We start from the raw sequence: 25,550 nt of genomic DNA, 5'->3' as shown, positions 1-25,550 counted from the left end.
AACAATCTAGGAGGCCACGAGGCAGGAGGGCGCACCTACCCCCCCTGGGCGCGCCCTCCACCCTCATGGGCCCCTCGTTACTCAACCGACCTACTTCTTCCTCCTATATATATTGGCATACCCCGAAAACATCCAGGAGCACCACGAAACCCTATTTCCACGGCCGCAACCTTCTGTAACCAAGAGATCCCATCTTGGGGCCTTTTTCGGATCTCCGCCGGAGGGGGCATTGATCACGGAGGGCCTCTACATCAGCTCCATGGCCCCTCCGATGATGTCTGAGTAGTTTACCTCAGACCTTCGGGTCCATAGCTAGTAGCTAGATGGCTTCTTCTCTCTCTTTGGATCTCAATACAAAGTTCTCCTCGATTCTCTTGGAGATCTATTCGATGTAATCTTCTTTTGCGGTGTGTTTGTCGAGATCCGATGAATTGTGGGTTTATGATCAAGTTTATCTATGAAAAATATTTGAATCTTCTCTGAATTCTTTTATGGATGACTGGTTTATCTTTGCAAGTCTCTTCGAATTATCATTTTGGTTTGGCCTACTAGATTAATCTTTATTGCAATGGGAGAAGTGCTTAGCTTTGGGTTCAATCTTGCGGTGCTCGATCCCAGTGACAGAAAGGGAAACGACACGTATTATATTGTTTCCAACGAGGATAAAAAGATGGGGTTTATATTGTTGGGGAACGTAGCAATAATTCAAAAAATTCCTACGTGTCACCAAGATAATCTAGAAGATACTAGCAACGAGAGAGAGGGAGTGCATCTTCATACCCTTGAAGATCGCTAAGCAGAAGCATTACAAGAACGCGGTTGGTGGAGTCGTACACGCAACGATTCAGATCGCGGTCGATTCCGATCTAAGCACCAAACAACGGCGCCTCTGCGTTCAACACACGTACAGCCCGGGGACGTCTCCTCCTTCTTGATCCAGCAAGGGGAGAGGAGAAGTTGAGGGAGAGCTCCGACAACACAACGGCGTGGTGGTGATGGAGCTCATGGTTCTCCGGCAGGGCTTCGCCAAGCGCTACGGAGGAGGAGGAGGTGTAGGAGAGGGGGAGGGGCTGCGCCAGGGGAAGGGTGCGGCTGCCCTCTCTCTCCCTCACTATATATAGGGGAAGAGGGTTGGAGGAGGCGCCCTAGGGTTCCCTAGGGGAGGGGCGGTGGCCACAGGGGAAACCCTAGATGGGTTTGGGCGCCCCTACCCCTAGGAAACTTGCCCCCCAAGCCGGGAAGGGTGGCTGCCCTAGGGGAGGCGCCCCCACCTCTCCAAGTTACGTGAGATGGGTGGGAGGGGCGCTCAGCCCCTTAGTGGGCTGATGTGCCCCATCCCCTTGGCCCATAAGGCCCCCAACGCTTGCCCGGGCCTCCGAAACCCCTTTCGGACATGCTGGTCATCACCCGGTACCCCCGGAACAATTCCGGACTTTAATACCCTTCATGCAATATATAGATCTTCACCTCCGGATATCATCTGGGACTCTAAACAACCTTCGGTAACCACATACTATTTCCCATAAAAACTCTAGCGTCACCGAACCTTAAGTGTGTAGACCCTACGGGTTCAGCAACCATGCAGACATGACCGAGACATCTCTCCGGCCAATAACCAATAGCGGGATCTGGATACCCATATTGGCTCCCACATGTTCCATGATGATCTCATCGGATGAACCACGATGTCGGGGATTCAATCAACCCCGTATACAATTCCCTTTGTCTATCGGTATGTTAATTACCCGAGATTTGATCGTCGGTATCCCCATACCTCGTTCAATCTTGTTACTGGCAAGTCTCTTTACTCGTTCCGTAACGCATGATCCCGTGGCTAACTCCTTAGTCACATCGAGCTCATTATGATGATGCATTACCGAGTGGGCCCAGAGATACCTCTCCGTCATATGGAGTGACAAATCCCAGTCTTGATTCGTGCCAACCCAACAGACACTTTCGGAGATACCTCTAGTGCACCTTTATAGCCACCCAGTTACGTTGTGAGGTTTGGTACACCCAAAGCATTGCTACGGTATCCGGGATTTGCACAATCTCATGGTCTAAGGAAATGATACTTGACATTACAAAAGCTTTAGCAAACAAACTACATGATCTTGTGCTACGCTTGAGATTGGGTCTTGTCCATCACATCATTCTCCTAATGATGTGATCCCGTTATCAATGACATCCAATGTCTATGGTCAGGAAATCATGACCATCTATTGATCAACGAGCTAGTCAACTAGAGGCTTACTAGGGACATATTACGATCTATGTATTCACACATGTATTACGGTTTCCGGTTAATACAATTATAGCATGAACAATAGACAATTATCATGAACAAGGAAATATAACAATAACCATTTTATTATTGCCTATAGGGCATATTTCCAACATTCTTCCACTTGCACTAGAGTCAATAATCTAGTTCACATCGTTATGTGATTAACACTCATAGTTCACATCGCCATGTGACTAACACTCTAAGAGTTTACTAGACTCAATAATCTAGTCCACATCACCATGTGTTTAACACCCAAGATTTTACTAGAGTCAATAATGTAGTTCACATCACCATGTGATTAACACTCAATGAGTTCTAGGGTTTGATCATGTTATGCTTACGAGAGAAGTGTCAGTCAACGGGTCTGCAACATTCAGATCTGTGTGTTCTTCGCAAATCTCAATTTCATATTGTAGATGTTGCTACTATGCTCCACTTGGAGCTATTCCAAATGGTTGCTCCACTATACGTATACGGTTTGCTACTCAGAGTCATCCGGATAGGTGTTAAAGCTTGCATCGACGTAACCCTTTATGCGAAACTCTTTATCACCTCCATAAACGAGAAACATTTCCTTATTCCTAAGGATAATTTTGACCGCTGTCCAATGATCCACTCCTGGATCACTCTTGTACCCCCTTGCCAGACACGTGGCAAGGCACATCGCGGTACACATCATGGCATATCGTATAGAGCCTATGGCTAAGGCATAGGGGACGACTTTCGTCCTTTCTCCTTCTTCTGCCGTGGGTGATCTTCAAGTCTTACCTTCACACCTCACAACTTAGGCAAGAACTCTTTCTTTGACTAATCCATCTTGAACTCCTTCAAGATCATGTCAAGGTATGTGCTTTGTGAAAGTCTTATCAGGCGTCTTGATCTATCTCTATAGATCTTGATACCCAACATGTAAGCAGTTTTACACAGGTCTTCCTTTGAAGAACTCCATTCAAACAACCCTTTATGCTTTCTAGAAGTTCTACATCATTTCCGATCAACAATATGTCATCCATATATACCTACCAGAAATGTTGTAGTGCTCCCACTCACTTTCTTGCAAATACAAGTTTCTTGCAAACTTTGTATAAACCCAAATGCTTTGATCGCCTCATCAAAGTGTATGTTCCAACTCCGAGATGCTTGCTCTAGTTCATAGACGGATCACTGGAGTTTGCATACCTTTTAGCATCCTTAGGATTGACAAAAACCTTTTGGTTGCATCACATACAACCTTTCCTCACGGAAACCGTCAAGGAAACTTTGTTCTGACATCCATCTGCGGGATTTCGTAAATGAAAATGCAGCAACTGCTAACATAGTTCTAACAGACTTTAGCATCGCTATGATTGAGAGAGTGTCATCATAGTCAACTCCTTGAAGTTGTCGGAAACTTCTTTGAGACAAGTCGAGCTTCACAAATGGTGGCATTACCATCAGTGTCTGTCTTCTTCTTAAAGATCCATTTATTCTCAATGGCTTGCCGTTCATCGGGCAAGTCCACCAAAGTCCATACATGGATCCTATCTCGGATTTCATGGCTCCTAGCCATTTGTTGGAATTCAGGCCCACCATCGCTTCTTCATAGCTCATAGGTTCATCGTTGTCCAACAACATGACCTTTAAGACAGGGTTACCACTGAGAAGTTGTACACACCCTTGTCGACCTACAAGGTTCGATAGTAATTTGATCTGAAGCTTCATGATCATCATCGTTAGCTTTCTCTTCAACTGAAGTAGTTGCCACAGAAACATCTTTCTGTGCTGCGCTACTCTCTGGTTGAAGTGAAGGTTGAACAACCTCATCAAGTTCTATCTTCCTCCCACTCAATTCTTTCAAGAGAAACTCTTTCTCAAGAAAGGACGTGTTCTTAGCGACAAACACTTTGCCCTCAGATCTGAGATAGAAGGTACACCCAATCATCTTGTTTGGGTATTCTATGAAGACACAATTTTCCGCTTTGGGTTTGAGCTTTTCCGACCGAAGCCTATCAACATAAGCATCGTAGCGCCAAACCTTAAGAAACAACAACTTTGGTTTCTTGCCAAACCATAGTTCATACGGTGTCGTTTCCATGGACTTAGATGGTGCCCTATTTAAAGTGAATGTAATTGTCTTTAATGCACAACCCACAAATATAGTGGTAGATTTGTAAGAGACATCATACACCATATCCAATAAGGTTCGATTATGACGTTCGGACACACCATCATGCTATGGTGTTCCAAGTGGCGTCAACTGTGAAACGATTCCACGTTGTCTGTAGTGATTGCCAAACTCATAACTCAGATACTTTCCCTTTGATCAGATCGAAGGAACTTGATCTTCTTGTTACGATGATTCTCAACTTCACTCTGAAATTGCTTGAACTTTTCAAACATTTCAGACTTATGCTTCATTAAGTAAATATACCCATATTTATTCAGTTCTCTGGTGAAGGTGAGAAAATAACGATATCCACCACGCGCGTCAACACTCATCGGACCGCACACATCAGCATGTATGATTTCCAACAAGCCACTTGCCCGTTCCATTGTTCCAAAGAACGGGGCTTTAATCATCTTGCCAAAGAGGCATGGTTCGCATGTGTCAAGTGAGTCAAAATCAAGTGACTTCAAAAGTCCGTTAGCATGGAGGTTCTCTCATGCGCTTTACACCAATATGACCTAAGCGGCAGTGCCGCATGAAAGTGGTACTATCATTATCAACTCTACATCTTTCGGCATCAATGTTATGAACATCTGTATAACTATGACCGGGATTCAACAAACCATTCACATTGGGTGCATGACCATAGAAGGTATTATTCATGTAAACTGACTAACCATTATTCTCTGACTTAAATGAATAACCGTATTGCAATAAACATGATTTAATCATGTTCATGCTCAACGTAGACACCAATGCAAACAACATTTATCTAGGTTCAACACTAATCCCGAAGGTAGAGGGAGCGTGCGATGGTGATCACATCAACCTTGGAAACACTTCCAAGACACATCATCACCTCGCCCTTAGCTAGTCTCTGTTAATTCCTTAGCTTTTGTTTTGAGTTGCCAATATTAGCAACTAAACCGGTATCTAATACCCAGGTGCTACTAGGAGTACTAGTAAGGTACACATCAATAACACACATATATCAAATATACTTTTGTTGAAGTCGACAGCCTTCTTATCTACCATGTATTTGAGGCAGTTCCACTACCAGTGACCGTTCCCCTAATAGAAGCACTTTATCTCGGGTTTGGGTTCTTGGTTTTCTTCACTGGAGCGGCAACTAGCTTGCCATTCAAGAAGATTCCCTTCTTCCCCTGGCCCTTCTTTGAAACCAGTGCTCTTGTTAACCATCAACACTTGATGCTCCTTCTTGATTTCTACCTTTACGGCCTTAAGCACGACGAACAGCTCCGGGATTATCTTCCCTTGCATGTTATAGTTCATCATGAAAGTCTAGTAGCTTGGTGATAGTGACTGGAGAACTTTTGTCAATCACTCTCTTATCTGGAAGATTAACTCCCACTTGATTTAAGTGATTGAAGTACCCGGACATGCTGAGCACATGCTTACTGGCTGGGCTATTCTCCTCCATCTTGTAGGCAAAGGTCTTGTCAGAGGTCTCAACCTCTCAACACGGGCATGAGCCTGAAATACCAATTTCAGCTCTTTGAACATCTCATATGTTCTATGGCATTCAAAACGCTTTTGGAGCCCCGACTCTAAGCCGTAAAGCATGGCGCACTAAACTATTAGGTAGTCATCAGAACGTGTCTACCAGATGTTCACAACATCCACAGACGACGCCAGAGGGGTTGGCACAACGAGCGGTGCATCAAGGATAGAAGCCTTCTGTGTAGCTAGCAGTGAGGACAATCCTCAGACTATGGCCCTAGTCCGCACAATTGCTTACAATATCTTTCAACTTAATCTTTCTCTAGGAACGTATTAAAACAAAGAGCTAAAGCGTGAGCTATTAATCCACAACATAATTTGCAAAGACAATTTAGACTATGTTCATGATAATTAAGTTCATCTAATCAAATTATTCAATGAACTCCCACTCAGATAGACATCCCTCTAGTCATCTAAGTGATACATGATCCGAATCGACTAGGCCGTGTCCGATCATCATGTGAGATGGACTAGTCATCAACGGTGAACATCTCCATGTTGATCATATCTACTATACGACTCATGTTCCGAGGCCATGTCTGTACATGCTAGGCTCATGAAGTCAACCTAAGTGTTTTGCATGTGTAAATCTGGCTTACACCCGTTGTATTGAAACGTTGGAATCTATCACACCCGATCATCACGTGGTGCTTCGAAACAACAAACCTTCGCAATGGTGCACAGTTAGGGGGAACACTTTCTTGAAATTTTAGAGAGCGATCATCTTATTTATGCTACCATCGTTCTAAGCAAATAATATGTAAACATGACAAACATCACATGCAAATCATAAAGTGACATGATATGGCCAATATCATCTTGGGTCTTTGCTCTCCATCTTTGAGGCGCGGTATGAACACCATCGTCACCGGCATGACACCATGATATCTATCATCGTGTCTTCATGAAGTTGCCTCGCCAACTATTACTTCTACTACTATGGCTAACAGTTAGCAATAAAGTAAAGTAATTACATGACGTTTTCATTGATACGCAGGTCATAAATAAATTAAGACAACTCCTATGGCTCCTGCCGGTTGTCATACTCATCGACATGCAAGTCGTGATTCCTATTACAAGAACAGGATCAATCTCATACATCACATATATCATTCATCACATCCTTTTGGCCATATCACATCACATAGCATACCCTGCAAAAACAAGTTAGACGTCCTCTAATTGTTGTTGCATGTATTACGTGGCTGCTATGGGTTTCTAGCAAGAATGTTTCTTACCTACGCAAAACCACAACGGTGATATGTCAATTGCTATTTACCCTTCATAAGGACCCTTTTCATCGAATCCGATCTGACTAAAGTGGGAGAGACAGACACCCGCCAGCCACCTTATGCATCAAGTGCATGTCAGTCGGCGGAACCAGTCTCACGTAAGCGTACGTGTAAGGTCGGTCCGGGCCGCGACTAGTAACGGTAAGCAAATTGAACAAATCATCGCCCACAACTGCTTTGTGTTCTACTCGTGCATAGAATCTACGCGTATACCTAGTTCATGATGCCACTGTTGGGGAACGTACCAATAATTCAAAAAAATTCCTACGTGTCACCAAGATCAATCTAGGATATACTAGCAACGAGAGAGAGGGGGTGCATCTTCATACCCTTGAAGATCGCTAAGCGGAAGTGTTACAAGAACACGGTTGGTGGAGTCGTACACGCAACGATTCAGATCGCGGTCGATTCCGATCTAAACACCGAACAACGGCGCCTCCGCGTTCAACACACGTACAGCCCGGGGACCTCTCCTCCTTCTTGATCCAGCAAGGGGAGAGGAGAAGTTGAGGGAGAGCTCTGACAACACGACGGCGTGGTGGTGATGCAGCTTGCGGTTCTCCGGCAGGGCTTCGCCAAGTGCTACAGAGAGGAGAAGGTGTAGGAGAGGGGGAGGGGTTGCGCCAGGGGAAGGGTGTGGCTGCCCTCTCTCTCCCTCACTATATATAGGGGGAAGGGGGTTGAAGGAGGCGCCCTAGGGTTCCCTAGGGGAGGGGCGGCGGCCACAGGGGAAACCCTAGATGGGTTTGGGCGCCCCTACCCCTAGGAAACTTGCCCCCCAAGCCAGGAGGGGTGGCTGCCCTAGGGGAGGCGCCCCCACCTCTCCAAGTTACGTGAGATGGGGTGAGAGGGGCGCTCAGCCCCTTAGTGGGCTGATGTGCCCTATCCCGTTGGCCCATAAGGCCCCCAACGCTTGCCCGGGCCTCCGAAACCCCTTTCGGACACGCTGGTCGTCACCTGGTACCCCCGGAACAATTCCGGACGTCAATACCCTTTGTCCAATATATCGATCTTCACCTACGGACCATTCCGGAACTCCTCGTCAGGTCCGGGATCACATTCGGGACTCCGAACAACCTTCGGTAACCACATACTATTTCCCATAACAACTCTAGCGTCACTGAACCTTAAGTGTGTAGACCCTACGGGTTCGGGAACCATGCAGACATGACCGAGACATCTCTCCGGCCAATAACCAATAGAGGGATCTAGATACCCATATTGGCTCCCGCATGTTCCACGATGATCTCATCGGATGAACCACTATGTCGGGGATTCAATCAATCCCGTATACAATTCCCTTCACTAGTAGAAAAGAGGGCTTTGGTTCAGGCCGGGTCAGCTCATTAGTCCCGGTTCAGTCCAGAAACGGGACCCATGGGGGCATTGGTCCCGGTTCGTGAGGCCAGGGGCCTGCCGGGCGTCATGGGGGCATTGGTCCCGGTTCGTCATGCCCCTTTGGTCCCGGTTGGTGGGACGAACCGAGACCAATGGTCCTCGCTCCTGGCCCACCACCATTGGTCTCGGTTGGTGGCTTGAATCGGGACCACAGTCTTCCCTTTAGTCCCGGTTCATGCCACAAATCGGGACCAATGAGGTGCCTATATATACCCCTCGCCCGCGAGTAGAGCACCCCAGTGCTCTATTTTTCTCTGGCCGGCGAGGGGAGGGCTTTGTGGTGCTATAGCTCACCTCCTATGCACATGAGGTGTTCGATGAAATGCCCGAGCCACACTAGTTAAGCTTTCTCCTCTCGAAGCTCGATCTCAAAGCTCCATTTTCCCCGAGATTTTTCTTCGTTTAGCGGCCCGTCACGTCCCACTCCCGTCTTCACCGCCGTCGATCGCCCACACCGATCTCGTCGCCGACACCACCGTGGTGAGCCTCTTGTTCTTATCTTCTTTCTGAAAGAAAAAATTCTTACTTTAGATAGATACTTGTCTAATTTTATTATTGCTTGTTATTATATAGTGCGATGGTTTTGGTATCCTCCCTGGCTATGATTCGGATGTGGTATATATTATCTTTTTATAACTATTTGGTTCATTTATTGTTTATGACAATTATGCCGACCAACGTGACATAGATTTTATTTATCTAGCAGGTAGTTGAACCGGAAATTCCAACCGACCCTATTGTTGAGAGGTTAAATTTAGTTCAAGAAGAAGACAATTACTTGAAGGAAAAATAAAGAAAATTGAGGAGGAGAAGATGATATTGGAGTTGCATGTTGCGGATGTCATCGATGATCACAAGATCAAGATGGATGCAATGCGGTTGAAGATGAGAAAGATTAGAAAATATGCCATTCATACCGAGGCTTGGTATCATTATGCCATTGGATCAATTGTTACCTTGGTTGCGATTATGATCGCATTTGTTTTCGCATTGAAATGTTTTACATAGTTTCAATGTATGGTTTAATTATCTATACATGATGTTCTGTAATGGTTTTTGACACACTTAATTATATATAATGCATGTAGATGAACCGGCAATGGATGTACGGTGACAGACACACCTCCGAGTACATTAAGGGCGTGCATGATTTTCTCAAAGTGGCTGAGGCAAACAAGCAGAATGGTTTTATGTGTTGTCCATGCCCTAAATGTGGGAATACGAAGTCTTACTCTGACCGGAAAATCCTGCACACCCACCTGCTTTACAATGGTTTGATGCCACACTATAATGTTTGGACGAGGCATGGAGAAATAGGGGTTATCATGGAAGACGGTGAAGAAGAAGAGGACGATGAAAACTATGTGCCCCCTTAATATGGTGATGCTGCAACGGGGGAAGCTACTGAAGATCAAGAGGAACCAGACGATGTGCCCAATGATGCTGCAACGGGGGAACCTGCTGAAGATCATGAGGAACCAGACGATGTGCCCGATGATGATGATCTCCGCCGGGTCATTGTCGATGCAAGGACGCAATGCGAAAGTCAAAAGGAGAAGCTGAAGTTTGATTGCATGTTAGAGGATCACAAAAAAGGGCTGTACCCCAATTGCGAAGATGGCAACATAAAGCTCGGTACCGTACTGGAATTGCTGCAGTGGAAGGCTGAGAATGTTGTGCCTGACAAAGGATTTGAGAAGCTACTGAAAATATTGAAGAAGAAGCTTCCAAAGGATAACGAATTGCCCGACAGTACATACGCAGCAAAGAAGGTCGTATGCCCTCTAGGGTTGGAGGTGGAGAAGATACATGCATGCCCTAATGACTGCATCCTCTACCGCGGTGAGTACAAGGATTTGAACGCATGCTTGGTATGTGGTGCATTGCGGTATAAGATTAGACGAGATGACCCTGGTGATGTTGACGACGAGCCCCCCAGGAAGAGGGTTCATGCGAAGGTGATGTGGTATGCTCCTATAATACCACGGTTGAAACGTCTGTTGAGAAACGAAGAGCATGCCAAGTTGATACGATGGCACAATGAGGACAGTAAGAAAGACGAGAAGTTGAGAGCACCTGCTGATGGGTCACAGTGGAGAAAAATTGAGAGAAATTACTGGCCTGAGTTTGCAAGTGACCCAAGCAACGTATGGTTTGGTTTAAGCGCGGATGGCATTAATCCTTTCGGGGAGCAGAGCTGCAATCACAGCACCTGGCCCGTTACTCTATGTATGTATAACCTTCCTCCTTGGATGTGCATGAAGCGGAAGTTCATTATGATGCCAATTCCCATCCAAGGCCCTAAGCAACCCGGCAACGACATTGATGTATTCCTAAGGCCATTAGTTGAAGAACTTTTACAGCTGTGGAATGGAAACAGTGTACGTACGTGGGATGAGCACAAACAGGAGGAATTTAACCTGCACGTGTTGATGTTTGTAACCATGAACGATTGGCCCGCTCTCAGTAACCTTTCAGGACAGACAAATAAGGGATACCACGCATGCACGCACTATTTAGAAGAAACTGAAAGTATATACCTGGACAAATGCAGGAAGAATGTGTACCTGGGCCATCGTTGATTTCTTCCGACCAACCATCAATGTCGAAACAAAGGCAAGCATTTCAAAGGCGAGGCAGATCACCGAAAGAAGCCCGCCATGCGTATCGGTGATCACGTACTTGCTATGGTCAATGATTTACACGTAATCTTTGGAAAGGGTCCTGGCGGACTAGCTGTTCCAAATGACGCTAAGGGACACGCACCCATGTGGAAGAAGAAATCTATATTTTGGGACCTACCCTACTGGAAAGACCTAGAGGTCCACTCTTCAATCGACGTGATGCACGTGACGAAGAACCTTTGCGTGAACCTGCTAGGCTTCTTGGGTGTGTATGGGAAGAGAAAAGAAACACCTGAGGCATGGGAGGACCTTCAACGTTTGCACGAAAAAGACGACATGCCTCCGAAGCAGTATAAAGGTCCTGCCAGCTACGCTCTTACGAAAGAAGAGAAAGAAATCTTCTTTGAATGCCTGCTCTGTATGAAGGTCACGACTGGCTTCTCGTTGAATATAAAGGGAATAATAAATATGCCAGAGAAAAAGTTCCAGAACCTAAAGTATCATGACTGCCACATGATTATGACGCAATTGCTTCGCATTGAGGGGGCTTCTACCGGAACACGTCCGATTAGCCATTGTGAAGCTATGTGCATTCCTCAATGCAATCTCTCAGAAGGTGATCGATCCAGAAATCGTACCAAGGCTAAGGAGTGATGTGGCGCAATGTCTTGTCAGTTTCGAGCTGGTGTTCCCACCATCCTTCTTCAATATCATGACGCACGTCCTAGTTCATCTAGTCGACGAGATTTTCATTCTAGGGCCCGTATTTCTACACAATATGTTCCCCTTTGAGAGGTCTATGGGAGTCCTAAAGAAATATGTATGTAACCACGCTAGGCCAGAAGGAAGCATCTCCATGGGCCATCAAACAGAGGATGTCATTGGGTTTTGTGTTGACTTCATTCCTGGCCTTAAGAAGATAGGTCTCCCTAAATCGCGGTATGAGGGGAGACTGACTGGAAAAGGCACACTGGGAGGGGCCTCAATAATATGCAGGGACGGATATTCTTGGTCTCAAGCACACTACACAGTTCTACAGAACTCTACCTTGGTGACCCCGTATGTCGATGAACATAAGAACAATCTGCGCTCCAAACACCCGAAGCAGTGCGACGACTGGATTAGGTGTGAACACATCAGGACTTTTAGCAGTTGGTTGGAAACACGTCTCAAGGGTGACAACACTGTTTGTGATGAGTTGTACTTGTTATCCAGGGGACCATCTTTGACTGTATTGACTTACAAAGGATACGAGATAAATGGGAATACATTTTACACGATCGCCCAAGATCAAAAGAGCACCAACCAAAACAGCGGTGTCCGCTTTGATGAAGCAACCGAGAGGGGAAAGGACACATATTATGGTTACATAGTGGACATATGGGAACTTGACTATGGACATGATTTTAAGGTCCCTTTGTTTAAGTGCAAATGGGTCAATCTGTCAGGAGGCGAGGTACAGGTAGACCCACAGTACGGAATGACAAGAGTGGATCTCAACAATCTTGCGTCTGTGGACGAACCGTTCGTCCTAGCCAATGATGTGGCACAGGTTATCTATGTGAAGGACATGTCTACCAAACCGAGAAAAAGAAAAGATAAGGAAGCGAATACATCATACGATGAGCCAAAGCGCCACATAGTTCTTTCAGGAAAAAGGGACATCGTGGGAGTGGACGGCAAGACAGACATGTCTGAAGATTATGAAAAGTTTCATGAAATTCCTCCCTTCAAAGTCAAGGCTGACCCAAGCATCCTGATAAACGATGAAGATTATCCATGGTTACGGCGCAATAAGCAAATGACACAAGCGAAGAAAAAGTGAAGACATTCTCCTGCAACTATTATGATGATACCATGCCAACTTTGTAACAGATGAGTATGATACCATTGTCCGTTTTGTACATGCACATGCCATGGGTGTGAAATTATGATACCATGCCAACTATCAACTTTTTCAGAGTTCATTTGAAATGCTTTAATGTCTTATGGTTCGGCCCTCGTAATACCATTATTCAAATTTTAAATATTCAAATTTGAAAACTAATGGCACTAATAAAAAGTTTATAATTTTTTCTAAAACTAATGGCACTAACAGAAAGTTTATAATTTTTCTGACCTAAAAGCAAAAAGAATTAAAAAATAAAGCAAAAAACAAAAGAAAATAAATAATGCAAAAAACAAAACAAAAAAACAGGAAAAAAACTATTTTTATAGTAAAGTTAATCACAAACTTGTGATTCACACAAATTTCAAAGAATTCAAATTTTAACTACTTAAATTTGAAAACTAATGGCACTAATAGAAAGTTTATATTTTTTCTAAAACTAATGGCACTAACAGAAAGTTTATAATTTTGCTGACCTAAAAGCAAAAAGAATTAAAAAAAGAAAAAAAGAAAAGAAAATAAATAATGCAAAAAACAAAACAAAAAATGAAAAAAAAACTATTTTTATAGTAAACTTAATCACAAACTTGTGATTCACACAAATTTCAAAAAATTAAAATTTTAACTATTCAAATTTGAAAACTAATGGCACTAACAAAAAGTTTATAATTTTTCTGACCTAAAAGCAAAAGGAATTAAAAATAAAGCAAGAAACAAAAGAAAATAAATAATGCAAAAAACAAAACAAAAGAACTGGAAAAAAATAAAAAAACTGCCACCTATTGGGCCACCACGGCCTGAATACGACTAGAAACCCAACATGGGCCAGGATTCAGGCCCGCAGAAGGCCCAATAGGCCCACAAACAGCATAGTGTGAGATTAGGCCCGTAAGCCTGCATTTGAGAGGAGCTCGAGAGGGCAGCCGCAGTGGGGCTTATAAACCACTCCGAGCCCCTCTCAACTAGCGAGGTGGGACTAAGCTTTTGGCTGCGGGCAGCGCAAGGCCTTTGGTCACCGTTGGTACCACCAACCGGGACTAAAGGGGGCATTGGTCTCGGTTCGTGGCACCAACCGGGACCAATGCTCCTCGCCCCTGGCCCATGACCATTAGTCCCGGTTTGTGACACAAACAGGGACAAAAGGGTTGGTCCTCGTTGCGGGCATTGTTTTGTCCCACCTCGCGAACCGAAGGGGGCTCACACCGGTTTATAAGCCCTTCCCTCTCTGCCTTGTTGAGCTCCTCTCAAAATGAAAATAGATGCCCATATAGAGAAAAGTTTAGCCTAAATTCAGAGTGAATTTATCTGAAATTCATAGAAATTTACTATGAATTTAGGTTGAATTTTCTCTATAAGCGCATCTATGCTCATTTTTTTAGTAAGTTAATCACAAACTTGTGATTCACAGAATTTTCAAATAATTCAAATTTGAAAACTAATGGCACGAACAGAAAGTTTATAATTTTTCTAAAACTAATGGCACTAACAGAAAGTTTATAATTTTGCTAACCTAAAAGCAAAAAGAATTAAAAATATAAGCAAAAAACAAAAGAAAATAAATAATGCAAAAAAACAAAACAAAAAACAGGAAAAAAACTATTTTTATAATAAAGTTAATCACAAACTTGTGATACACACAAATTTCAAACAATTCAAATTTAAACTATTCAAATTTGAAAACTAATGGCACTAACACAAAGTTTATAATTTTTCTGACCTAAAAGCAAAAATAATTAAACAATAATGCAAAAAACAAAAAAATAAATAATGCAAAAAACAAAACAAAAAACTAGAAAAAAACTATTTTATAGTAAAGTTAATCGCAAAATTGTGAATTCACACTAATATCAAAGAATTCAAATTTTAACTATTCAAATTTAAAAACTAATGGCACTAACAAAAAGTTTATATTTTTTCTGAATCTAATGGCACTAACAGAAAGTTTATAATTTCGCTAACCTAAAAGCAAAAAATAATTAAAAATTAAAGCAAAAAAACAAAACAAAATAAATAATGCAAAAAACAAAACAAAAAACTGGAAAAAAACTATTTTTATAGTAAAGTTAATCACAAACTTGTGATTCACACAAATTTCAAACAATTCCAATTTTAACTATTCAAATTTGAAAACTAATGGCACTAACAGAAAGTTTATATTTTTTCTTACCTAAAAGCAAAACAACAAAACTAGAATAAAATAAAAATAGCAACATTAAGTATTTTGTTGTAAGTAGAAACAAAATAAAATAAATAAAGCAACAAAGAAAACAAAAAAACAAAAAAACAAAAAAAGTGCCACCTACTGGGCCCCCATGGCCTGAATACGACTAGAAACCCTACCATGGGCCGGGATTCAGGCCCGCAGGAGGCCCAGTAGGCCCACATGCAGATAAAGTGACTTTAGGCCCGTAAGCCTGCATTTGAGAGGAGCTCAAAGTGGTCAGCGCAGCAACGCTTATAAACCACTGTCGAAGCCTCCGACTAGCGAGATGGGACTAAACATCCTACCGCACCGCGCCAGTTCCAACACAAGGCCTTTGCTCCCGGTTGGTGCCACCAACCGGGACTAAAGGGGTGCATTGGTACAGGTTCGTGGCATCAACCGGGACCAATGCCACCCTTTAGTCCCGGTTAGTGCTACCAACCGGGACCAAAGGCCGCCGCTTCCCGCCCTTTCGGCTGCTGAAAAGAGGCCTTTGGTCTCGGTTGGTGGCACCAACCAGGACTAAAGGGGGGCATTGGTCTCGGTTGATTCCACAAACTGGGACCAATACTCTCAGTATATAAGAAAGCACTTGGCGTTTTTCAGACATCATCTGCATCAGTTCGCCCGACGACGCCGCCAGGCTACCCGATCGAGCTCGCCCCGTCGACGTTGTCGCCGCCCTCTACTGCCTCGTCGACGCCGTCGCCGCCCTGCCCCGAGCACACCGCCGGCGGCCCGCCCCGACCACGCCGCGCGCCCCAGCTGCCCCACGCCGCCGTCGCCTCTGCCTCGCGCGCCCTGCCCCGACCACACACCGCCGTCGCCCTGCCCCGACTCATCCATTTGGTCAGGGCCGGCACCGCCCCCCTCTTCCTCCCTGTTTTTTTGCATATATATAGATGTTTTTTCCTGATTATATGTATATGTATGTGTATATGTATGTGTGTATATCTGTTTATATGTCCTTTTTTTAGATTTTCTGTTTTTTGCATTTTTATAAAAATGTATATATGTATGTATGCATGTTATATATATATGTATATATGTTCATGTATATATGCAAAAGATAGATTTTTAGAAAAATTAGGATTTTTTCTGTTCATATAATTTTTTGGTGATATTATTTATTGTAAATATGCAAATGTTTGTATATTCATATGAACAATGAATTAGGCAAAACCTTATTTTAAAAGAATGAGAGGAAAAAGGAAGCAATACTACTTTTATTTTTGAACATTATTTTAAAAAAGCAAGCAATACTACTTCATGTATTTTTAAGAAGGAAGAAGAAGAAAAAGAATGAGAGGAAAAAGGAAATAAGAAGAGGAAGAAAGGAGAAGAAGAGGAGAAATAAATAAGAAAAGGAAAAAAGAAGAAAAAAATAGAGGAGAAGAAGAAAGGAATAGAGGAGAAGAAGAAAAAAAATAGAATATTCTCCTCTATTCCTTTCTTCTTCTCCTCTTTTTTTTCTTCGATCTTCTCCTATATTCCTATCTTCTTCTCCTCTTTTTATTTCTTCTTCGTCTTCTTATTTTTTATCGGATATGTCGTTGTTGATATACCCCGTGTCCCGATAACTTCAACACGACGGGGGGGGGGGGGGGGTCGACCTACCCCCTCCCCGATAATATTATTTTCCCATGTATGTATGCAAAAGTTACATTTTTAGAAAAGTTTTATATATCTAGCTAGGAAGGGAAGAAGAAGAAAAAGAATGAGAGGAAAAAAGGAAAATAAGAATAGGAAGAAAGGAGAAGAAGAGGAGAGGAAGAAGAGGAGAAATGAATAAGAAGAAGAAAAAAGAAGAAAAAGAAGAGGAGAAGAAGAAAGGAATAGAGGAGAAGAAGAAAGAAATAGGTTTTATATATCTAGCTAGGAAAGGAAGAAGAGGAAAAAGAATGAGAGGAAAAAGGAAAATAAGAAGAGGAAGAAAGGAGAAGAAGAGGAGAGGAAGAAGAGGAGAAATAAATAGGAAGAAGAAAAAAGAAGAAAAAGAAGAGGAGAAGAAGAAAGAAATAGAGGAGAAGAAGAGAAAATAGAATATCTATTTTCTCTTCTTCTCCTCTATTTCTTTCTTCTTCTCCTCTTTTTTTCTTCTTTTTTTCTTCAATCTTCTCCTCTATTAATATCTTCTTCTCCTCTTTTTATTTCTTCTTCGTCTTCTTATTTTTTATCGGATATGTCGTTGTCGATATACCCCGTGTCCCGATAACTTCAACACAAGGGGGGTTCGACCTAACCCCTCCCCGATAACATTATTTTCCCATGTATGTATGTCGTCGTTGTCGATATAACCCCCTCCCGGATAACTTCGACTGTGATAACTTATACCACGGGAGCACCACCCCCCCCCCGACCCTCTCGCTCGACCAAAACTCTCGAGGACACCCAAACCCTAGAAAAAATGATGTCCGTCTCCTACCCCCTCCCGCCGCGCCCCTACCCTTGAAGCGTTGCCGAAACAATGTTGTCATGTTTGCAATATGAATCTAGATAGTGATGGGACTCGAGATGAGTCAACTTTACTTAGAAGGCGTCCCAAAAATTCGGAGTTTTTAGATATTGATGCAAAAGTTGATAAAAGTGGGATTGGAGAGGTCAAAACTTTAGATAGCAATGAACCCGCTATTTTGGATTTCAAGGAATTTAATTATGATAATTGCTCTTGATAGATTGTATTTCCTTGTTGCAATCCGTGCTAAATTCTCCTCATGCTTATAGTCAAAATAAAGCTTTTACTAAACATATCGTTGATGCTTTGATGCAATCTTATGAAGAAAAACTTGAGTTGGAAGTTTCTATCCCTAGAAAACTTTATGATGAGTGGGAACCTACTATTAAAATAAAAATTAAATATCATGAATGTTATGCTTTGTGTGATTTGGGTGCTAGTGTTTCCACGATCCCAAAAACTTTGTGTGATTTGCTAGGTTTCCGTAAAGATGATTGTTCTTTAAACTTGCACCTTGCGGATTCCACTATTAAGAAACCTATGGGAAAGATTAATGATGTTCTTATTGTTGCAAATATGAATTATGTGCCCGTAGATTTCATTGCTCTTGATATATATTGCAATCCATCATGTCCTATTATTCTTGGTAGACCTTTCGTTATAATGATTGGTGCAATTATTGATATGAAGAAAGGGAATATTAGATTCCAATTTTCATTAAGGAAAGGCATGGAACACTTCCCTAGAAAGAAAATTAAATTACCATATGAATCTATTATGAGAGACACTTATGGATTGCCTACGAAAGATGGCAATACCTAGATCTATCCTTGCTTTTATGCCTAGCTAGGGGCATTAAACGATATCACTTGTTGGGAGGCAACCCAATTTTATTTTTATTCCTTACTATTTTCTCCTGTTTAGTAATAAATAATTTATCTAGCCTCTTTTTTGGTTGTTTTTTTGTGTTTAATTAGTGTTTGTGCCAAGTAGAACCGTTGGGAAGACTTGGGGAAAGTCTTTTTGATCTTGCTGTAAAAAACAGAAACTTTAGCGATCACGAGAATTGCTGCCATTTTTTATTGGAGAGTGATATTTAGTTAATTCTTTTTGAAGATGAGTAATAGATAAATTCCTCACGTTCAGCAATTTATTTTAGAAATTTTTGGGGTTCCAGAAGTTTGCGTTAGTTACAGATTACTACAGACTATTATGTTTTTGACATATTCTGTTTTTTGTGTGTTGTTTGCTTATTTTGATGAATCTATGGCTAGTAATAGAGTTTATAAACCATAGTGAAGTTGGAATACAGTAGGTTTAACACCAATATAAATAAAGAATGAGTTCATTACAGTACCTTGAAGTGGTGTTTTGTTTTCTTTCGCTAACGGAGCTCACGAGATTTTTTGTTAAGTTTTGGGTTGTGAAGTTTTCAAGTTTTGGGTAAAGGTTTGATGGATTATGGAACAAGGAGTGGCAACAGCCTAAGCTTGGGGACGCCCAAGGCACCCCAAGGTAAAATCCAAGGACCCCAAAAAGCCTAAGCTTGGGGATGCCCCGGAAGGCATCCCCTCTTTCGTCTTTGTTCATCGGTAACTTTACTTGGAGCTATATTTTTATTTGCCACATGATATGTGTTTTGCTTGGAGCGTCTTGTATGATTTGAGTCTTTGATTTTTAGTTTATCACAATCATCCTTGCTGTACACACCTTTTGAGAGAGACACACATGAATCGGAATTTATTAGAATACTCTATGTGCTTCACTTATATCTTTGAGCTATATTGTTTTTTCTCTAGTGCTTCACTTATATCTTTTGGAGCACGGTGGTTGTTTCATTTTATAGAAATAATTGATCTCTCATGCTTCACTTAGATTATTTTGAGAGTCTTAAATAGCATGGTAATTTTCTTAAATAATCCTAATATGCTAGGTATACAAGATTAATAATAAAATTCTCTCATGAGTGTTTTGAATACTAAGAGAAGTTTGATGCTTGATGATTGTTTTGAGATATGGAGGTAATAATATCAAAGTAGTGCTAGTTGAGTAGTTGTGAAATTGAGGAATGCTTGTGTTGAAGTTTGCAAGTCCCGTAGCATGCACGTATGGTAAACGTTGTGTAACAAATTTGAAACATGAGGTGTTATTTGATTGTCTTCCTTATGAGTGGTGGTCGGGGATGACCGATGGTCTTTTCTTACCAATCTATCCCCCTAGGAGCATGCGCGTAGTGCCGAGGTTTTTGATGACTTGTATATTTTTGCAATAAGTATGTGAGTTCTTTATGACTAATGTTGAGTCCATGGATTATACGCACTCTCACCCTTCCATCCTTGCTAGCCTCTTCGATACCATGCATTGCCCTTTCTCACCTTGAGAGTTGGTGCAAACTTCGCCGGTACATCCAAACCCCGTGATATGATACACTCTATCACACAAAAACCTCCTTATATCTTCCTCAAAACAGCCACCATACCTACCTATTATGGCATTTCCATAGCCATTTCTAGATATATTTCCATGCAACCTTCCACTGTTCCGTTTATTATGACATGCGTCATCATTTTCATATTGCCTTGCATGATCATGTAGTTGACATCGTATTTATGGCAAAGCCATCGTTCATAATTCTTTCATACATGTCACTCATGAGTCATTGCACATCCCAGTACACCGCCAGAGGCATTCATATAGAGTCATATCGTGTTCTAGTATCGAGGTTTAATCATTGAGTTGTAAATAAATAGAAGTGTGATGATCATCATTAATAGAGCATTGTCCCAAAAAAAGGCCAAAAAAAGAAGGCCCAAAAAATATAAATAAAAAGGGGCAATGCTACTATCCTTTTTCGACACTTGTGCTTCAAAGTAGCACCATGATCTTTATAATAGAGAGTCTCTTGTTTTGTCATTTTCATATACGAGTGGGAATTTTTCATTATAGAACTTGGCTTGTATATTCCAACAATGGGCCTCCTCAAGTGCCCTAGGTCTTCGTGAGCAAGCAAGTTGGATGCACACCATCTTAGTTTCTTTTGTTGAGCTTTCATACAGTTATAGCTCTAGTGCATCCGTTGCATGGCAATCCCTACTCCTTGCATTGACATCAATTGATGGGCATCTGCCTAGCCTATTGATTAGCCGCGTCAATGTGAGACTTTCTCCCTTTTTGTCTTCTCCACATAACCCCCTTCATTATATTCTATTCCACCCATAATGCTATATCCATGGCTCACGCTCATGTATTGCGTGAAAGTTAAAAAAAGTTTGAGATTACTAAAGTGTGAAACAATTGCTTGGCTTGTCATCGGGGTTGTGCATGATGAGAGCATTCTTGTGTGACGAAAATGGAGCATGTCCAAACTATACGATTTTGTAGGGATGAATTTTCTTTGGTCATGTTATTTTGAGAAGACATAATTGCTCAGTTAGTATGCTTGAAGTATTATTATTTTTATGTCAATATTAAACTTTTATCTTGAATCTTTCGGATCTGAGCATTCATGCCACAATAAAGAAAAATTACATTGAGAAATATGTTAGGAAGCATTCCACATCAAAAATTTTGTTTTTATCATTTACCTACTCGAGGACGAGCAGGAATTAAGCTTGGGGATGCTTGATACGTCTCCAACGTATCTATAATTTTTGATTGTTCCATGCTATTATATTATCTGTTTTGGATGTTAATGGGCTTTATTTTACACTTTTATATTATTTTTGGGACTAACCTATTAACCGGAGGCACAACCCAAATTGCTGTTTTTTGCCTATTTCAATGTTTCGTAGAAAAGGAATATCAAACGGAGTCCAAACGGAATGAAACCTTCGGGAGCATGATTTTTGGAACAAACATGATCCAGGGGACTTGGAGTGGACGCCAAGAAACAATCGAGGAGGCCACGAGGCAGGGGGCGCGCCTACCCCCCTGGGCGCGCCCTCCACCCTCGTGAGCCCCTTGTTGGTCCATCGACCTACTTCTTCCTCCTATATATATTGACATACCCCGAAAACATCCAGAAGCACCACGAAACCCTTTTTCCACCACCGCAACCTTCTGTACCCAAGAGATCCCATCTTGGGGCCTTTTTTGGAGCTCGGCCGGAGGGGGCATTGATGACGGAGGGCCTCTACATCAACTCCATGGCCCCTCCGATGATGTGTGAGTAATTTACCTCAGACCTTCAGGTCCATAGCTAGTAGCTAGATGGCTTCTTCTCTCTCTCTTTGAATCTCAATACAAAGTTCTCCTCGATTCTCTTAGAGATCTATTCGATGTAATCTTCTTTTGCGATGTGTTTGTCAAGATCCGATGAATTGTGGGTTTATGATCAAGTTTATCTATGAACAATATTTGAATCTTCTTTGAATTATTTTATGTATGATTGGTTTATCTTTGCAAGTCTCTTTGAATTATCAGTTTGGTTTCGCCTACTAGATTGATCTTTCTTGCAATGGGAGAAGTGCTTAGCTTTGGGTTCAATCTTGCGGTGCTCGATCCCAGTGACAGAAAGGAAAATGACATGTATTGTATTGTTTGCATCGAGGATAAAAATATAGGATTTATATCATATTGCATGAGTTTATCCCTCTACATCATGTCATCTTGCTTAAGGCGTTACTCTATTCTGATGAACGTAATACTCTAGATGCATGCTGGATAGTGGTCGATGTGTGGAGTAATAGTAGTAAATGCAGGCAGGAGTCGGTCTACTTGTCACGGACGTGATGCCTACATATATGATCATAACTAGATATTCTCATAATTATTCGCTTTTCTATCAATTGTTCGACAGTAATTTGTTCACCCACCGTAATACTTATGCTTTCTTGAGAGAAGCCACTAGTGAAACCTATGGCGCCCGGGTCTATTTTCCATCATATATGTTTCCAATCTATTTTATTCTACAATCATTACTTTCAATCTATATCATAAAAATACCAAAAAATATTTATCTTATTATTATCATCTCTATCAGATCTCACTCTTGCAAGTGGCCGTGAAGGGATTGACACCCCCCTTATCGCGTTGGTTGCGAGGTTCTTATTTGTTTGTGTAGGTACGAGATGACTCGCGCGTGGTCTCCTACTGAATTGATACCTTGGTTCTCAAAAACTGAGGGAAATACTTACGCTGCTTTACTGCATCACCCTTTCCTCTTCAAGCGAAAACCAATGCAGTGCTCAAGAGGTAGCAGGTGGCAGTAGAGTAGCTTCCTCGGCAACCGCGTGTCAATAAGGTGGTCAGCAGACGGACGGACGGACGACCGTCGTGTCGTTTGAACACGGAGCAATCACCTGCATCGAAAAGCGGTATGGGCGACACTCTCTCGGTGGGCGCGCCGATTCAACCAGTGAGAGGTCGTGTGCGTTCTAAACAGGTATGAATGCGACATTGACGCTATGGAGCGCCGCTGAGCGTTTCAGATGGAAAGCGTGCGCAAGCGAGGGAGGTGTTTTTTTGTGGGTCAGGGTGATCAGACACAGGCTTGGCAGCGGTCTGAACGCACGCGATCCCCCCCCCCCCCCACACACACACGTTTGTCTCTGATTTATGGAATAAAACACGTGTGAACCGCTCAGCGGACAGATACAAATATGTGTTGAATGACACAACACGTCCGGACGGCACCGCTCGAACGTAGATGCCCTAATAGATAACTCTACATTGTCGGCGTTTCTACTCCCGAGCTCATCTGCACCACCCCTGACGAAAAAAATCAAAACAAGTACTTCAAAAAATTACAATTTGTTGTGTGGTAGATAAGTTTATCCGTAAGGTGCGCTCCAAGTTTCAACTTATTTGGACATCTGAGCAACTCTCAGCAAAAAAGACAAAATCAGGGTCTGTAAAAAGATTTACTGTTCACACACTGTTCTGACCCGATTTGTTTTTTTGCTGAGAGCTGCTCGTATGTTCAAATAAGTTGAAATTTGAAGCGAACCTCGCGCACAAACTTGTCTACCACACAAAAAAAATTGGATTTTTTTGGTTTTTTAAGTATTTGTTTTGAAATTTTTTTCTTGCCGGGTGCAGATGAGTCTGGGCACCGAATTGGTTTTCGTAGTACTTTATCCATTTCGGTTTATAAGATCCATGGCACTACTACTCCAACCAAACGGAGCAAGCCAACATAGTGCCAAGTATTAGATGAATCTGTTCAATATTCCCTGGCAAAAAAGATTAAGTACCTAAATTGTGTACGGGTTAAAACTATAGCCAAGTATCAGGATCTGTATTCAGTAGACTGGCCGATGGACAAAAAGCTGCTAGGCATCCATCATGACCTTGAACTCGTCGAAGCAAACCACTCCATCTCCATTCAGGTCAAACCTGCGGATCATGGCGCGGCACTCCTCGATGCCCTGCTCGGACCCTAGCCTGGCGAGCATCCGCATCAGGCTCGCCGGCGTGATGCACCCTTCGCCCTTCACCTCGTACATCGCGAACGCCTCCCTCAGCCCCCGGCACCGCTCCTCCTCTTCCTCTGGTTCCGGCGGCGCCACCAGCCGGAGGAACTCCTGCTCGTCCAGCAACTGGTCTCTGTCGGTGTCGGCCAACGCCACGAGCGCCTCGCCGTCCTCCACCGACACATCCTCGCCCAGCGCCGCCTTCATGCACAGCCGCAGCTCCGCCGCCGAGATCCTCCCGTCGGCGTCGCGGTCGAAGGAGGCAAACACGCTGCTGAAGCGCTCGGTCGTCGCGGCGTGCACCATCTTCGCTTGCTTGCTACGGTGATCACCTGAGAATCGTGGCTGTGGTAGCAGTGTGTGACCGTGTGTTAATGTGCGGGGAGCCTGAGATTACTGCAACGCTAGCTTAGCTTCTGGTTCTGGTGTTTAGCCTCAAGTGCCTATGCGTGTATATATATATACAGGCGGCACTAGTACGTACGGACAAGCGTGCAGCTAGCCGGTTGTGTTGATGGATTCAAGGCAAAATTATTGATGAGGCCGACGAACGGGTCGGTTGACGGTGTCAATTCGTTTTCAGCCGTCGTCGAGGAGGGAAACTGCAAAGTTGAACGAGCACATCGAAGTATATAATACTCCTGCATGCATGGGCCTTTTGTGACGGTATATTCCATGCAAGCCAAGCCAGCCAGCGACTTTCGTCGGTTGCTGCTGACATATAGGAGTATGTTATTGGAAGCCTATAATATCCCAGAGCTTTGGCGTGTCAGTATCCCCCCTCCCGGCATGCAAGGTGCGCATATAATACACTCACCTCGCCGCCGGCGACGACCAAGTCATGTTCGGGCCGTTCGGTCATGTTTGGTCTTTCCCCATGAGTAGGTAGCTGGAGTGCTGGACAATGATTCTCAGTTAATTTGTTTGAAGCTGTTCTACGGTAGATTTCATTAATCACAAAATGGTATGTACATAGCAACGCAAAGAGAAAAGAAACAACCCAAATTCTTAATCGCGCAGCTGCACGATTTGGTTGTGCTGAGCGCACGCGCTACCCGACAAGGCCGTTAGAGACCAAGCACGTCGCTATCTTCCGCTTCAGAAAAAAGCCTTATCCCGATTCCCTTTTCCTCGTTTCCATTTAGTCCGAGCAGGTGCTCAGGGGAGCTGAGGGCCTCCGGCGTCGACGCCCAGGCGGTCGTGGGGGAGGTAGTCCGCCGGAGGAGCTCGGCGAGCAGGTCCGTCGGGGAGCCGGAGCAGCAGGGCCGCCCCTCCTTCCCCCTCTTTTCTAGGAGCTGGAGCTGGGTCCGGCCCATAACTCTG

The 25,550-nt window shown here is 43.1% G+C and overlaps 1 protein-coding gene across 1 annotated transcript; it reads right to left on the bottom strand.

Moving 5' to 3' along the window:
- Window positions 1-24,076: 24,076 nt before the first annotated feature.
- LOC123059423 (putative calcium-binding protein CML19) lies at window positions 24,077-24,635 on the bottom strand. The gene has a single exon (XM_044482001.1). It carries the CDS (start codon window positions 24,531-24,533, stop codon window positions 24,087-24,089), a length of 447 nt encoding a protein of 148 aa, XP_044337936.1. The 5' UTR covers window positions 24,534-24,635; the 3' UTR covers window positions 24,077-24,086.
- Window positions 24,636-25,550: the final 915 nt, after the last annotated feature.

The sequence above is a fragment of the Triticum aestivum genome, chromosome 3A (genome assembly GCF_018294505.1).
Source record: "Triticum aestivum cultivar Chinese Spring chromosome 3A, IWGSC CS RefSeq v2.1, whole genome shotgun sequence".
Classification (NCBI taxonomy): domain Eukaryota; kingdom Viridiplantae; phylum Streptophyta; class Magnoliopsida; order Poales; family Poaceae; genus Triticum; species Triticum aestivum.
This window is presented reverse-complemented; position numbering and strand designations above follow the sequence as displayed.